Source organism: Neomonachus schauinslandi, chromosome 14 (assembly GCF_002201575.2).
Source record: "Neomonachus schauinslandi chromosome 14, ASM220157v2, whole genome shotgun sequence".
Lineage (NCBI taxonomy): Eukaryota > Metazoa > Chordata > Mammalia > Carnivora > Phocidae > Neomonachus > Neomonachus schauinslandi.
In genome coordinates, this window is record NC_058416.1 from 44948371 (window position 1) to 44965510 (window position 17140).

Genomic DNA, 17140 nt, shown 5'->3' on the forward strand with positions numbered 1-17140 from the left:
ATGAGATAACTCACATGCAATAATCTCTCTCTAAACTGTCTTATTTTTCAGTCAGTGTGGGGAGAATGTAGTCTTTCATGTTTCTGCAAGTTTGGTATTAAACAACAAGAAAAAAGCTGTGTGGCTCCAGAACAAAATTGGAACATTCTCTTCCATTTCCTTCTACACACACTAGGCAGCCACCTAATAACTACTCAGTGGACCTAGGGAGAAACCTAGTATTTTAATTTAGTTCTTTTAGGGTAAAGACGAGTTTGAATTTCAGGGTTGAGAGAAGAAAAAAGGGACTTAGTCTCTATTTCTATGTTTCACAATACTTGGAATTTTCTAGATTTCATAAACATGAACTTGTAACGTATGCATGCATTTGTATACATATGTGCCTAGTCCAACCAAGAAAGGAACAGGACAGAAAAAAAAAAACAGTACATCATATGTACAAATTCACGTAAAGTAAAAATATACACATATTTCTCCCACTAAGAAATAAAAGTAAAATATTAACTTCTATTATCTAAACCAGAAACCATAGGTTATGATTTAAGTTATGTTAATAGTTTTTAAAATGAAATACTTCTCTCTATAACACCCATGAAATCCTGATTATTTCCAGAGCCTTATTTAAGCCTGAGTTCCAGGAAAACCAACCCACACTGTCTCTTTTGATAACACTTTCCCTGGAACAGACAGTCCTCTTAGGTCAATAATCTTAAGTCTGCACTTACCAATGTCTAATATTCTCTTTTGCAGAGCTCCAATGAAAAGAAATGGTTCATCTTTACATGACTGAACAAGTGTGCCAACCAATTCAGAGTTTGTTGCTAAGATGCAGGCATTTTCTTCACTGAGGTTGACCCCTGCCATGGAAGTCACATCATTGATGTCATCTTCATCTCTAAGAGGAAAAAAAGATAGCTTTTTGGTGGTGGTGGTGGTGGTTGCTGATGTGTATATGAATGATTTAAGAGAGCAAAGAATTATAGATCTCTCCTTATAACTGAAGACATTATTTTAACTCAATTCATCCAAGCAAGAGAACTGAAGAATGGCTATCTTTCCCTGGAAGCCTTTAAAAATTAATTGGTGTTCTAATCACTAGTGTACATTTAATATCAGAGAGATGAATCAGAAGCAACTCTGTCTTCTAGTGCCCATCTTTCCATCTTTCAGCTTAGTAAATGGATACACCAACAGGGACTTGGGAGTTAAACTAAGTTAACCACAAATGCCCTGCAATGAGAGACAAAGTAACAATAACAGACTTCTTTGTTTTTATCCAAGATGATTAAAAGCCCCTCAGATTTCCCCAGTGCACTCTACTGTTCCACTGAGGATCAGGAGAAATCCGCTGATCCTGAAGATCTATACCCACATAAACCCATAAGAAGAAGGTTTCTTGACTAGTTATTCTGAAACCAAATGGTTAAAACTAGTTTTGATCTTCTGCTTCAGACTTTTGGTGTGTTCCATCTGTACCAACTGAATTCATTAAACCACATCCTCGAGCAAATGGCTGCAAAGGGTCTACATATAAAATTACACACACACACACGTTAACATGACATACGTATATATATAAGAAACAAAACATGTTTGAGCTCCTTGCATTGCACCAGCAAAAATAAATAGTTTTTATCTAACAGGATTGCTACATGGCTACAGTGCTAAGATTAGTATATATGTTTAAGGATCAAGAAGAAAAAGAGAAAAGAAATACAAAAATTCCCTCACAGCATCCTTATCACCATATGTAATAACAAACACATTACTGATCATAACTCACCTAACCAATGCATAACATAATTTACACAAACATGATTACATAAAAAAAGATGTTGCTTCTCTTTATTGCATGGGCCAAATGGTATATCATGTGGTCTCACATCAATAGATTTAAATTATGGAACTCCCTGTGGTAATGCATTTGTGCACGAGAAAAGGAAATAAATTATAATTGTCAAGCACTCAAGAAATGAAGGCCTCTGGTGTTCCACTTTAAAAAGCAACACATTTGGGGTTAAGGGGAAAGAGCCCATCTTCAAACATAAGAGATTAAAAAAAAAAAAAACTATGTAAAAGAAAGAAAGAGCTAGACACAGCAGTTGAAAGTGAAGAGATAGAACAATGGTCTTATAATCTGAACAGCGGATTTAAAAGCCTAACATTAAAAGGTGTGTCTTTACAAAGAGAAGAAAAATTTAAATTTAGTATCTCAAACCACTTAAATAAAACATGCAGTACAAAGAAAGTATACTGAAATGGTTGGACTCTACCTTATCAAATGTCACAGATATTGTCAGAAGTATGGATGCTGAAAATGACTCTAAGAATCATTCTGCCACCTATGTAAATAAAGCATTTCCAGAAACATCTAAACATGTAAACATCTAAAGTGTAAGAATGGTAAAAACCATAAACCCAAAGATGGACCAAGACCCAAGTAAAAAAATAAAAGGTCTGAGTAAAAAATATTTTTTAAAAATCCATGTCTCATGGGAGCCTGGTGGGCTGAGTTGGTAGAGCATGTGACCCTTGATCTTGGGATCGTGAGTTGGAGCCCCATGTTGGGGGTAGAGATTACTTTAAAAAAACCAAACCAAAACAAAAACCCCACCGTGTGTCAAGAGAATGAAAAGACAAACCACAGAGTAGGAGAAAATATTTGCAAAAGACATAGATAAAGGACTGTTATCCAAAATATACAAAGAATTCTTAAAACTCAACAATAAGAAAACAAACAAACCAATTAAAGAACTGGCCAAAGTCCTAATAAAAAAGATGTACAGATGGCACATGAGGCATATGCTCCACATCCTTGTCATCAGAGAAATACAAATTAAAATGAGATACCACTATACACCTAATAGAAAGGCCAAAATCCTAAACACTGACAACATCGAATGCTGATGAGGAGGATGTGGAGCAACAGGAACTCTCATTCACTGCTGGTAGCAATGCAAAATGGTACAGCCACTTTGGAAGACAATTTGGCAGTTTATTATAGAACTAAACATACTTTTACTGTACAACCCAGCAAGCACATTCCGTGGTATTTACTCAAAGGAGTTGAAAATTTATGTCCACACAAAAACTTATACATGGATGTTTAGAGCAGCTTCAGAGATAATTGACAAAACCTGGAAACAGCCATAATGTCCTTTAGTAGCTAAGTATATATATAAACTGTGATACATCCAAATAATGGAGCATTATTAAGTGCTAAAAAGAAATGAGATGTCACACCATGAAAAGACACAGACAGGAACTTAAATGCAAATTATTAAGTGAAAAAAGCCAATCTGAAAAGGCTACATACTGTATGATTCCAACTACATGACATTCTGGAAAGGGCAAACTTTTGCCTTTTGGAGGCAGAGCACAGAGAATTTTTATAGCACTGAAACTACTCAGTATGATACTATAATGTTGGATACACATCATTATACATTTGGGTTGTTTTTTTTTTAAGATTTATTGATTTATTTGAGAGAAAGAGAGAGGAAGCAGGGGGAGGGGCAGAGGGAGAGGGAGAGGGGAAGCAGGTTCCCTGCTCAGTTTCCCCGCTGAGTGTGGAGCCGAATGCAGGGATCAATCTCATGACCCTAAGATCATGACCTGAGCTGAAACCAAGAGTTGGACGCTTAACTGACTAAGCCACTGAGGTACCCCTCACTATACATTTGTTAAAACCCATAAAATGTACTACACCGATAGCAAACTGTAAACTATGGGCTTTGAGGCTTAATGACTTGTCAGTGCAGGTTTGTCAACTGTAACAAATGGACCACTCTGGCAGGGGATGTTGATAATGAGGGAGGCTATGCATGTGAGGGATTAGGGGGAATTCTCTGTATCTTCCAATCAATTTTGCTGTGAACCTAACCTGCTTTATTTTTTTTAAAAAAAGATTTTATTATTTATTTGAGAGAGAGAGAGAGAACATAAGTGGGGCTGGGGGCAGAGGGAGAAGCAGGCTCCCGGCTGAACCGGGAGCCCAATGAGGGGCTGGATCCCAGGACCCTAGGATCACAACCTGAGCCGAAAGCAGATGCTTAACCGACTGAGCCACCCAGGTGCTCCAAACCTAACCTGCTTTAATAAACAAAACCTATCAAAAAAAAAAAAAGTCAACTACACATCAGTGAAGAGCTAGTCACTACAAAACAGAAACCCAGTTACTTAACATCTTAAGGATTTCAATTTTTTTTTTTTTTTAAGATTTTATTTATTTGCGAGAGAGAGAATGAGAGACCGAGAGCATGAGAGGGAGGAGGGTCAGAGGGAGAAGCAGACTCCCCGCTGAGCAGGGAGCCCGATGCGGGACTCGATCCCGGGACTCCAGGATCATGACCTGAGCCGAAGGCAGTTGCTTAACTAACTGAGCCACCCAGGCGCCCCAGGATTTCAATTTTTCCTTTAAAAAATGAGTAACTTAGGGATGCCTGGGTGGCTCAGTCGTTAAGCGTCTGCCTTCTGCTCAGGTCATGATCCAGGGTCCTTTGATCGAGTCCCACATCAGGCTCCCTGCTCAGCGGGGAGCCTGCTTCTCCCTCTGCCTGTGCTCGCTTGCTCTCTCTCTGACAAATAAATAAATAAAATCTTAAAAAAAATTATAAAAAGAAATAAAAAATGAGTAACTTAGATCAGGTGCTTTCTAAAATCCCTCTCAGCCACTTAAAAGAATGAGGCAGCTCTCTTTGACCTGATACAGAACAACTGCCAAGATATACTGTGAAGCGGGAGAAAAAAAAAATGAGGTAAAGAGACTGCCCCTTGGGGAAAAAAAAGATACACACCCGAGCATAACATATCTCTGGAAATATACATGAGGAATTCTCCTCTGGAGAGGGAAATAGGGAAGTGGAGATAAGAAAGACTTATTTTATAACCACAATATACTCTTTTCTACCTCTTGAATGTTGTACTATATACATGGATTACCAATCAAAATGATTAGTGATATTTATTTATTTTTTAATTTTTTAAAATGTTTTATTTATTTATTCATGAGAGTCAGAGAGAGAGAGAGGCAGAGGGAGAAGCAGGCTCCCCGCCTAGCAGGGAGCCCGACACAGGACTCGATCCCAGGACCCTAGGATCATGACCTGAGCCCAAGGCAGACGCTTAACCATCTGAGCCACCCAGGCGCCCGGTTAGTGATATTTAAAAATAGTAAACAAATATTTAGGAAAAGAAAACTGAAAATAGAAAATATGATGAAGTTTAGACATAAAACCCCAATATTCCCTTACAAAGAAAATCAGAATTATTTAACACAAAACATGGCCTTTACACACATGCACACAACACTGAATGTTTACAATCTCAGATGTGTATCAGGTACACAGGCACCATAAACTGCAAACTGCTTCCACAGGAGGGTTCCTGCATAACCCCTGTTGAGATCTCACACACAGGCTGGAAAGACCAGTACCAAGCATACTTAGTACCAGTACTTAGCATAGTACTAGAATTGAACAGAATTCATCAATGACGAGACAGTCCCAGGGTTTTAAGAATCTTCTTGCAGCCCTTCTCTGAAATAAGCAAGGAACTAACTGCCCAATAAAACTGTTCTTGCCTGGCTTCCCTCCTCCTATTTGGCCCTAAGCTGAACACAGCTCCCTCTAGTACATCTGTCAGTTGCTATGGTTACAGAGGGCAGCAGGAATAGAGGAAGACCCCCACTGAGGGAAGAGGAAAAGGTGCCACAATAAACAGCACCCAAGCCATTTAAAACTTCCTCTAAGTAAGGAGGCAGACTGAAGGGAAAAAAAAGTCAACACAATGTAGTAGCAGCATTACCAATAAGGCAGGAGACAGTATCAAAGGCGTTGATGTTGAAGCATAGTTGTGAGAAGAAAATGAGTCCCCGAACTACATCTTCAAGTCTTCTGGTCTAATGCAATGTCTTTTCATGAAGGTACTGTGCAAAATAATCGGTTTTGTTTTGTTTTAAAAAATATACAAAAAGGAAATTTATTTTTATTATTTTTAAAGATTTTATTTATTTGAGAGAGAGCGCACATAAGCAGGGAGAGCAGGAGAGGAAGAAGGAGGCTCACTACTAAGCAGGGAGCCCAATGCGGGACTCGATCTCAGTACCCTGGGATCATGACCTGAGCTGAAGGCAGACGGCAGACGCTTAATCAACTGAGCTACCCAGGTGCCCACAAAAAGGAAATTTAATAGTGCCTTGGCAGAAGCTTTCCAACTCAAGATTCTGTGAGATATAATAAGTTACTGTGTAAAAATTAAAGAAGAATTACCCAATTATCATTAATGTCTTACATTCTGGCTTCTAAAATCAATCTAATTCCTTAGCTTTTGATAAAGCTGTCCACTGCTTGTGCCTGACTTCTTAAATCTCTTTCACTGTCTTAAGATCTGAACAGCCCCAGACTGATGATTCTTCTAAAGTAGAGGGAATCATATTATTTTCCTGTTCAAAAACCTGTCATGTTTCCAAAAACTTAACTTGATATTCAAGGTTTTCTAGGTAATGACCTTAACTTAGCACTCTTCCCTCCCATTACTCACTATCACATAGTTCCTACTGATTCTGGCCTTGATTCAGGCCATTCCACACTTCCGGTTCTCATCTTCAAACTCCTACTTTTATTGTCTTTCAGTTGTCAAAGCTTTAGCTATATCCCAGTCCTATTTCAAATGCCTAGTTTAGAAATGCTGGTTTAATTTGTTTTTATACTTTTGTTTCTATGGTTTTTTTACTTTGTTTTTATATTTTTAAAGCATTTGTCCAATTGCTACAACTTTTCAACTTCTGAGAGCACGTTGTGTCTTCCATTTTAAACATCAGTGTGTTTCTCTTAAAAACCAATAGACTTGGGCGCCTGGGTGGCTCAGTTGGTTAAGCGACTGCCTTCGGCTCAGGTCATGATCCTGGAGTCCCGGGATCGAGTCCCGCATCGGGCTCCCTGCTCGGCAGGGAGTCTGCTTCTCCCTCTGACCCTCCTCCCTCTCACGCTTCTGTCTCTCATTCTCTCTCTCGCAAATAAATAAAAAATCTTAACAAAAAAAAAAAAAAAAAACCAATAGACTTATTTTATTGATTATATTCAACAAATATATTAAATATAATAAAGATTATATTATCTTCATTGCCTATTATTCCTAGCAGAAATGATAATAGTTGAGGAATTTCCCTCTGTTCAGAACATGTGCTATTCATTTGTTACAATGTACTGAGAAGTAGAACAGTGGGTAAAACAGTGAGTCAAACTGCCTGTAGTGCAACTCTGACTGCTTGTTATAATCTATGTGAAGTAAAGCAAATTAATCTTTCCAGACCTGCATTGTTAGTAAAATGGAGGCAATAGCAGTCCTTACATATTAGACTGAAGATTAAAGGAAGTAATTCATCCCACGGAAAAAGGAATTAGTCTAATATAGAAAGAGTTCCTACAAATAATTAAGGAAAAAAACCCATGATCCAATGGAAAAATGGAGAAAGCACATGAATTTTCACGAAGAAAAAATTTAAAATGACTCAAATATAAGATGTTCTACTCTACTCATAAGAGAAATATAAGATATAATTTTTCACCTGTTAGACTGGCAAAAACTAAGTTCACCAGAACATGTGAAAATATGCTACCATAAGCTTGCTGCTCAGTGTAATTTGTAAATTTAACCTCCATGGAGAATCATTTGATATTCTGACAATTTAAAATAAATAAGCTCAGGGTACTTGTGTGGCTCAGTTGGTTAAGTGTCTGCCTTTGGCTCAGGTCATGAGGTCATGATCCCAGGGTCCTGGGATGGAACTCCACATCAGCTTCCCTGCTCAGTGGGGAGAGTCTGCTTCTCCCTATCCCTCTGTGCTTACACACTCTCTCTCTCAAGTAAATAAAATCTTAAAAATAAATAAATAAAAGCAAGACTTCTTTATAAATAAATAAATAAATAAATAAATAAGCTCTTCTTTCTAAAAATTATGTGAAATGATAGCCACTGTGGCTTTGCTTTCCTAGTACAAAACACTGGAAATATCCTAAATATCCACCATTATATAACTTTGTTAAAAATCTCCAATCACAATGATTATACACTGATATAGAACAATCTCCAAGATTTATTACTACTAAGTTGTAAAAAAAACAAAATGTAAAACATTATGTATTGCATACTACCATCTGTGTTGAGAAGATTACATCTAGAAAGACACACAAGAAATTGCTAACAGTGGTTGGCTCCAGAATGGAAACATGGGTAGCAGAGAGAAAAAGAAGCAAGGGAAAACCTTATTTTTCCACTGTATATCTTTTCTTCCTTTCAAATATTGTACAAAATGTATATATTATCTCACTGAATAAATAAATAGTTTAGAAAGCATAAACAAAAAATTTTATTTTAAGAAGATTAAGGGCTTCCCGGGGCACCTGGGTGGCTCAGTCGTTAAGCATCTGCCTTCGGCTCAGGTCATGATCCCAGGGTCCTGAGATCGAGCCCTGAGTCGGGCTCCCTGCTCGGCGGGGAGCCTGCTTCTCCCTCCCCCACCCCCCCGCTTGTGTTCCCTCTCTCGCTGTGTCTCTCTGTCAAATAAATAAATAAAAATCTTTAATAAAAAAAAAGATTCTCTCTCTCCCTCTCTCTCCCTCTGCCTCTGCCCCTCCCTCTGCTCTCTCTCTCTCTCAAAATAAATAAAATCTTAAAAAAAAAAAAAAGATTAAGGGCTTCCCTTAGATTACTAATCCCTGGTAAAATAACTTTGCCTTCAATACTCTTCTGGTAAACCCTTAGATATAACCTCTCTACCACAGTCGGCACATAAACTCATGCAACACCCTGTTTATTCCTCCTCCCATGCCTTTGTGAAGTTATTTTTCTCATGGGAAATTCTCTTTTTCTTTCCTCTTTTGACTCAATGTAGCATAACATACTGCAGGATTTCCCAAACTTTAGTGATTTTAAGAACCATCTGGGACGCAAACAATGAATCATGGAACACTACATCAAAAACTAATGATGTAATGTATGGTGATTAACATAACAAAAAAAAAAGTATAAAAAAATTTATCTTGCAGACCTGAAAAAATATATATATATAAATTAGATCTTGTAAGTCTTACCTGACTTTGGTCATTATTATATTTCTAATTTATAGAATGAGGGTTAGTATAAAGTGTTCAATAAATATTTGTTGGATAAATAAACATTGTTCTATTGCCTAAAAAAAAAAGAACCACCTGGGAGTATATTTAAAATACATGTCTCACAATCAAATACACACCTGCACAGTACCCACGATTTGCACTCAGTGGCTCTAGGCTGGAGACCACAAACCTGGAATTTTTTTTTTTTTAATTTTATTATGTTATGTTAGTCACCATACAATACATCATTGGTTTTTGATGTGGTGATCCACGATCCATTGTTTTCATATAACACCCAGTGCTCCATGCAGTACATGCCCTCCTTAATACCCATCACCGGGCTAACCAATCCCCCCTCCCCCCTCCCCTCTAAAACCCTGTTTGTTTCTCAGAGTCCATAGTCTCTCATGGTTCATCTCTCCCTCCAATTCCCCCCCCACCATTTTTCCCTTCCTTCTCCTAATGTCCTCCATGTTATTCCTTATGTTCCACAAATAAGTGAAACCATATGATAATTGACTTTCTCTGCTTGACTTATTTCACTTAGCATAATCTCCTCCAGTCCCATCCTGGAATTTTTTTTAAACAAACATACTTAGGTGATTGTGAGGCATATACTCTGTGGACCACACTTGGAAAAATACTGAGTTATAAAAATTAAGAGCACCAAATCTATAGTTAGAGATGAAGGTTTTAGCCCCTGCTCTGACAATTATTAAAAGGATGACCTTGAACAACTTACTCATCAATTCCCTTATATATGGAGGTAAAAACTATACTTGTTACATGATTTTGAATGACAACTGTATTAGAAACCAAAACTATATTAGAAATAAAAAATGAGTATTTAGGGGCACCTGGTTGGCTCAGTGTGTGACTCTTGATCTTGGGGTCGTGAGTTCAAACCCCATGCTGGGTGTAGAGATTACTTAAAAATAAAATCATTTTAATACAGTGGAATATTACTCAGCCATCAAATGAAATCTTACCACTGGCAATGATGTGGATGGAACTAGAGGGTATTATGCTAAGCGAAATAAGTCAATCAGAGAAAAACAATTATCATATGATTTCACTTGAATTTAAGAAACAAAACAGAGGATCTTAGGGGAAGGGAGGGAAAATAAAATAAGATGAAATCAGAGAGGGAGACAAACCATAAGAGACTCTTAACTACAGGAAACAAACTGAGGGTTGCTAGAGGGGAGGTGGGTGGGGGGATAGGGTAACTGGGTGATGGGCATTAAGGAGGGCAGGTCATGTAATGAGCCCTGGGTGTTATATACAACTGATGAATCACTGAACTCTACCTCTGAAACTAAGAATACACTACATGTCAATTAATTGAATTTAAATAAAATTTAAAAATAAAATCTCTTTAAAAATGAGTATTCATTAAAAATTAATAAAACCATTACATATTAACATAAATAACATTTTAATGAAAACCAATACCAAAATTACAAAATAACTACTCAAAAGGGTGGCAGTGTTTTCTATTTTTCTAATCTCTTTAAAATCCATTGATCCTCTTCACTTTGAATGGATCTTTTACTGATGCATGATTTTGTAACATTAACTGAGTTACACAGATCTTCCAAATTTAAGCTCATTACGTATAATCCAAAATCACATGTCAATATCTGCACCAATCTAATCAGAAAATCTAAATATTGGGAAGATGTTAAGTTCATGGCAGTGGATACAAGTTTTCCAAATTTTTAATTTTTGCTTGAAAAGCTCAAACCTTATCACTGGCAAAAAATGCTGTCAAGTTGTTTTCCCTGAAGTGACAGGCTCACTTTTTTCATTTTTACAAAACTGTCTGTCAAATTCCCAAATCTAAACAATCAGTTTGTTTTTCAGTTATTCTTTGTTCTTCCAAGTAAAAATGGTTCTCCATGGAAAAAAGTGGTTAGTTTAGCTCACAACTGAAACATAAGCAGGGTGCTGGGGTGGCTCAGTTGGTTAAAAGTCCAACTCTTGATTTAGACCCATCAGGTGATGATGGGGGGTGCTGGTGGATTGAGCCTCCCCACCCCCTGCGCCAGGGAGTCTGCTTCTCTCCCTCTTCCTCTGCCCATCCCCCATGTGCGCACACACGCACGCTTGCTCTCTCTCTCTCAAAATAAATAAATAAAATCTTAAAAAAAAAAAAGAAATATAGGCACAAGCACTTCTCCTTGAAACAACCATGAGACTCCGGCATGCAGCAGAATAGCTTTCTGCAAACTTCCCACTTTGTCACACAGAATATTAAAAAGGTATATACTTAAGGGTAGAGACTTAAAAAAAATGTTTGCTTCCTCATTAAAAACATTAAAAAAAACACCAACAACCCTGGCTTCTTTTCATTTACTGGGAGTGTCTGAGGGTAAAAAATAAATGGCTACTAGCACAGTTTGGTGCCCCTGCCTTGATTAATGCTAAGGTGCCAGCAGTTTTCCACTGTGGCTTTTGAACCAGCAATCAAGTATACTGAAAAAGGCAAATAACAACATTAACATCATCATCATTATTAAAATTGTTTTAATCTCACAGACCCCCTGAAACAGTCTCAGTTTCAAAACTATTTTCTGTAGATCGTATTTTGGGACCTGCTAGCCTGTATTTATATTCCCAAGCCTACAATGAACATCAGAAATACTATGAGGATTTTTTTTTTTTAAAGATTTTATTTATTTATCTGAGACAGAGAGAATGAGAGAGACAGAGAGCACATGAGAGGGGGGAGGGTCAGAGGGAGAAGCAGGCTCCCTGCCGAGCAGGGAGCCCGATGCGGGACTCGATCCAGGGACTCCAGGATCATGACCTGAGCCGAAGGCAGTCGCTTAACCAACTGAGCCACCCAGGCGCCCACTATGAGGATTTTTAAAAATACAGATTTCTGCCAAGGTTCAGTCTCCAGAGATTTCATTCTGGATGAGCCCCCAAATCAACAATTTCAGTAAGTTCCCTGAGTAGTTTTCAAATTGTTGATCTGCACTATATTAGCAATTACTTACTTATAAATTGTTTTGAAAGTATCTACCACCCTCTTCCTATATTTATATATTTTCAATTGAATTATTAATACTGTTAAGAAATTTTTATTATAAATGATACTCTACTATTATCAGTCTCTTGGCTTTGATCCTTCTTGAAGATGCCCATGACATATAAATGAGATATTCCCTATCTCCTGCCCATGTAACATCAACCTCTACCTCTAATATCTCTTTTCTTTCCAACTCATTCTGCATCTAAGTACAAATATAATTTTTCCTAAACAGCATTTTACTATGACAAAATCTGGCTACAAATTCGGAAAGACTTCACAATCTCATCTCCCAAGTGTTCATTTATATAATTTCCCTGTGAAGAATGTTTAAGAACTTAATTTCTATCAAATTTCTAGTATAAGGCAACTCCTCCCAGAGGACTGTTTTGTTGAATTTTTACCCTAGATTTAGAGCTACTCCAGGCATAGCTTACACTGATGGTTCTTCTTCTCTGTCTCCTTTATCTTTCCAAGATGAGAGGGGTTTTTTTTTGTTTGTTTGTTTGTTTTGTCACTAGAGGCTGTTTTCTAAGTCCCTGCTCTGGAAAGATTAACCATATATATTATGTCATATATTATATAACATATATATATATACATATATATTTTTTAAAGATTGTATTTATTTATTTGACACAGAGAGAGCACAAGCAGGGGGATCAGCAGGCAGAGAGAGAGGGAGAAGCACTCTCCCTGCTGAGCAGGGAGCCCGACGTGGGGCTCAATCCCAGGACCCCGGGATGATGACCTGAGCCGAAGGCAGACCCTTAACAAATGAGCCACCCAGGCGCCCCATAACAATATATATTATTGATACACTTGTACATATAGGGAAAAGCAGACTCTTTAATAAGTACATGATGAAACAATTACATATGAAGCAAGGTGAACACGTTTAATCAACACTAGAGAATCTGATTCCTACAATATAAAATAAAGGACACTAAAGTTAATGAAGTAATACTGTCTATGACAATAGCGTGTAACCTTGTCCTATATTATTTTCTAAGTGTGTTTTATTTTTTTATTTCGTTTTAAAGATTTTATTTAGAGAGAGAGCGCGCACAAGTGCACGTGAGCAGGGGGAGGGGCAGAGGGAGAAGCAGACTCGCCGCTGAGCAGGGAGCCTGATGGAGGGCTCGATCCCAGGACCCTGGGATCATGACCTGACCCAAAGATAGATGCTTAACCAACTGAGCCACCCAGGAGCCCCTAACAGTATTTTAAAGAAAAAATGTAAAAATATCACACTAAACCCTAGCTGTTAAAATACTGTCACTAACAGAAGTAACATATATGCATTATCCATCTATATTTTATTTTTCTCTAAAATACAAGAACTCTTTAAAAAAAAAAACCTTAATCTTTAAGCATTATCATAGCTTCAAAAAATCAACAATTCCGTATTATCATTAAGTAGCCAGTCAGTTTAAGTGAGGTTAACTATACAAACATGCAAAGGTACTGTAATATTTGTCACTTCTGATTCTGAAATATGAAGAATGAAACATGAATCTCTGGCACCCTCTGGTGTTTAAGTACTATATAGCTTCCCTTATTCATCCCAGGTGTATTGACAAGCCAAATAGAAAATATAATTCTCTTAGTCGAAAAAGCCATGAAAAAAATAATTTTTTTAGTTAAACAAGTAGTTTTGAAAAAATAGGCAAATAACACTCTATGTTATTAAACCTCATCCAGTTAAGTCAAGACAAGATCTAATGGCATACACTATTACCTCCTCTTACTTAACAAAAGAGTCAACATCAAGGGTCTATTTTAAGGTTCATTTTAACAACAACTGAAGTGACATTGATATTAAGTATCCAAAAAAACCCAAACTTAAGCTAAAAAAGCCATCACTTCAAAAAAGATATGCATAAATCACATATGACCAAAATTACTATAAAGCATACAAAATGAAAAATGTATCTTAGTGCAGAAATAAAAGATATCCTTAAAAATAGCTATGATTATAGACACTTTTGTTCTCTTTTTTAAAATTCATTATTTCAGCAAATATTTGAATGCTTATTATGAACCAGGCCTTGTTCTAAACATTAGGTATACCATGGTAAAAAAGTTACTGTAAACTCTCAGAGATTTTTAAAGGAGTGGGGAAAAACAAGGAATGGTAAACAAAAAAACAGGATACTTTTAGATGAGTGCCTCAAGACAGCAGGTATGACTGAAGAAGCTACTTTACACTGGCTGCCTAAGCAGACACTCTAATTAGGGAGATCACTTTTAAACTAAAATAAGAAGGACCAAGACAAATAAAAACTGGAGGACAGGGGCGCCTGGGTGGCTCAGTTGGTTAAGCGACTGCCTTCGGCTCAGGTCATGATCCTGGAGTCCCGGGATCGAGTCCCGCATCGGGCTCCCTGCTCGGCAGGGAGTCTGCTTCTCCCTCTGACCCTCCTCCTCTCATGCTCTCTGTCTCTCATTCTCTCTGTCTCAAATAAATAAATAAAATCTTTAAAAAAAAAAAAAAAAAAAAAAAAAACTGGAGGACAGAGAGTCCAGGGAATATCACATCTAAAAACTGTACAGTGAGAACATGAGCATGTGTCTGAAAAACAAAAAGAAAGCGAACAAGGAGGCTGGGTCCCTTACACCATGGAATGTTATACCTGCAATGATTCAGTTTTCCTGAATGTGAGAGAATCTTGTCTTGCATATGCCACTGTTTTTTGGGGTTTTTTTTGGGGGGGGTTAGTATATCTATTATCTATAATCTTACTGAATTCTAACAAATGTAACTATGGCTCAAGATGGTTCACATCATAAAAAAGTCAATTCTTCCCCAAATTAACCTAATCACATAACCTCAAGACAAAATTTTCATAGAACTGCTCTGCTCATTCTAAAATTCATGTTTAGTAGAAAAATAACAAAGGTAAAGTGGAGATACCTTTGATAAAAAAGGAATAAAGAGAGAGGATTTGCTCTGTCAGATACAAAAATAAATAATAAATCATAATTGAAAGTGCAAAAATATTAACACAGAAATAAAAACAGCACTAAAATTCTAGAAATGTATCTTTGTACAAACAATAATTTACTATAAGATAAAGGTGACATCTCAAATCAGAAAAAGTAAGGATAATGAATTCTTCATAACTACTGTTGAGACCAGCATTTCCAACTGGGAAAAAGCTAATTTCTGCTACAGATATTTACAAAAATAAAGAATGTTGAAGATGTAAAGGTGTATGTACATATGTAGGTGTGTGTTTATATATATCTTGGAAGAAAACATGGAGGCACATCATTATGGACTCAGGATGAAGAAGAATTTTTTAGAATACAATGATATTCAAAAGCCATAAAGCATGAGAGTGATAAATCTAATACTGTGATTTAAAGTCTTCTAAAACAAAAAGACTCTAAAAACAAAGTTACAGTTAAAAGATTGGGAGAAAGATATTTATAACATACACAACAAAGAATTACTCTCCTATATATGTCTAGAAAGCAATAAGCATTCAACAGATAAATGAGCAAAAGTAATATGTTAGAAATTTCCCAGAGAAAATACTAACGGTGACATTTTTGCTTCAGGCAGTAAGTGGACTAGATTTACTGAGGAGAGATTACACGACATGCTAACTAGACCAGCATTAAGACATTTTCATTCCAGTGTTGGGTGCACAGAAGTTGTCAAAAAAGTTGTCAGTAAAAATAAGCAATAACCACACTCTAAAGGTAGAGCTGCCTTAGTGGCAAATGCCTGTGGCTGGCACTAGTTCCTGGACCTCTGTTAATGTGGAGAAATTGTATCTGAGACTGCTGGGTTAAATCGGATTCCCTAGAATAGATACTAAAGTGGTCCCAAATCAACAATCATCCCTGGTTACCATGAGAAAGTCACAAATCCACTGTGGAGTAAAGCCAACTCAATTTAAGTCCTTAGGTTTAATCTGATCTACCCATCCAATGAGGTTTTAAATTCAGAAATACTTTCTTATTATTTTTACTTTTTTAATTTTTTTGAGAGAGCACATGTGCACAAGGTTGGGGGCAGGGGCAGGAGGGAAAGAAAGAATCCCAAGCAGGCTCCACGCCCAGCATGGAGCCCAACTCAGGGCTTGATCTCAAGACCCTGAGATCAAAATCAAGAGTCAGATGCTCAACTGACTGAGTCACCCAGGCATCCCTACATTTTTCACTTCTAAATGTCCTTTTCCAAATCATTGTATTCATTTTTTTTTTTTTTTAAAGATTTTATTTATTTATTTGACAGAGAGATAGACAGAAGAGCACAAGCAGAGGGAATGGCAGAGGAAAAGGGAGAAGCAGGCTCTGCACTGAGCAGGGAACCCGATGCGGGACTCGATCCCAGGACCCTGAGATCATGACCTGAGCCGAAGGCAGACGCTTAACCATCTGAGCCACCCAGGCGCCCCATTGTATTCATTTTTTAACAGAAAACTGTTCTCCACTCATTTTTGTGATTCCACATTTTATTTCTAACCATGTTATAATAATTTTTAACATTGAATATTTGATCATCCAATGTTTGAAGTCACTGGGGTTTCAAATGTGCTGCTGTTTCATTGTACTTTAACTCTCAGGGTGACTTTTCCTTATATGTTTTACTTTTGAAAGTGAATACATACATGGATACCAGAAAACCATGGAATGATATTTTTAAAGTGCTGAAAGAAAAAAAAAAAAGTCAACCCAAAATTCTACCACTCCTGACATCACTGTCTATATAAATAATCTAAAAACTACCAGAAATTAAGAGCCTAACAAGCCAATTAGCAAAGGATTAAAGAAAAAAGCAATGTGCATTTCTATACAGTAGTAACAGAAAAGGCAATCACCAAAAATATTTATAATAGCAATAAAAAGGTACCTAGGAATAAATCCAACAGATAGATACAACAAATTATGTACAACCTTATAGATAAAATTATATCACTTTATTGAAAGATGTTAAAAAAAGGTATGCATAAACGAAGATATAAATCATATT

The 17140-nt window shown here is 36.9% G+C and overlaps 1 protein-coding gene across 2 annotated transcripts in view; it reads right to left on the reverse strand.

Moving 5' to 3' along the window:
* TAF4B (TATA-box binding protein associated factor 4b) overlaps nucleotides 1-17140 on the reverse strand; it is a 122167-nt gene that overhangs the window by 57573 nt on the left and 47454 nt on the right. For both annotated transcript variants that reach the window (XM_021686269.1, XM_021686268.1), the window contains exon 10: nucleotides 726-895. In XM_021686269.1, the coding sequence (XP_021541944.1) occupies nucleotides 726-895 (170 nt within the window). The remainder of the gene's footprint in view (nucleotides 1-725; nucleotides 896-17140) is intronic.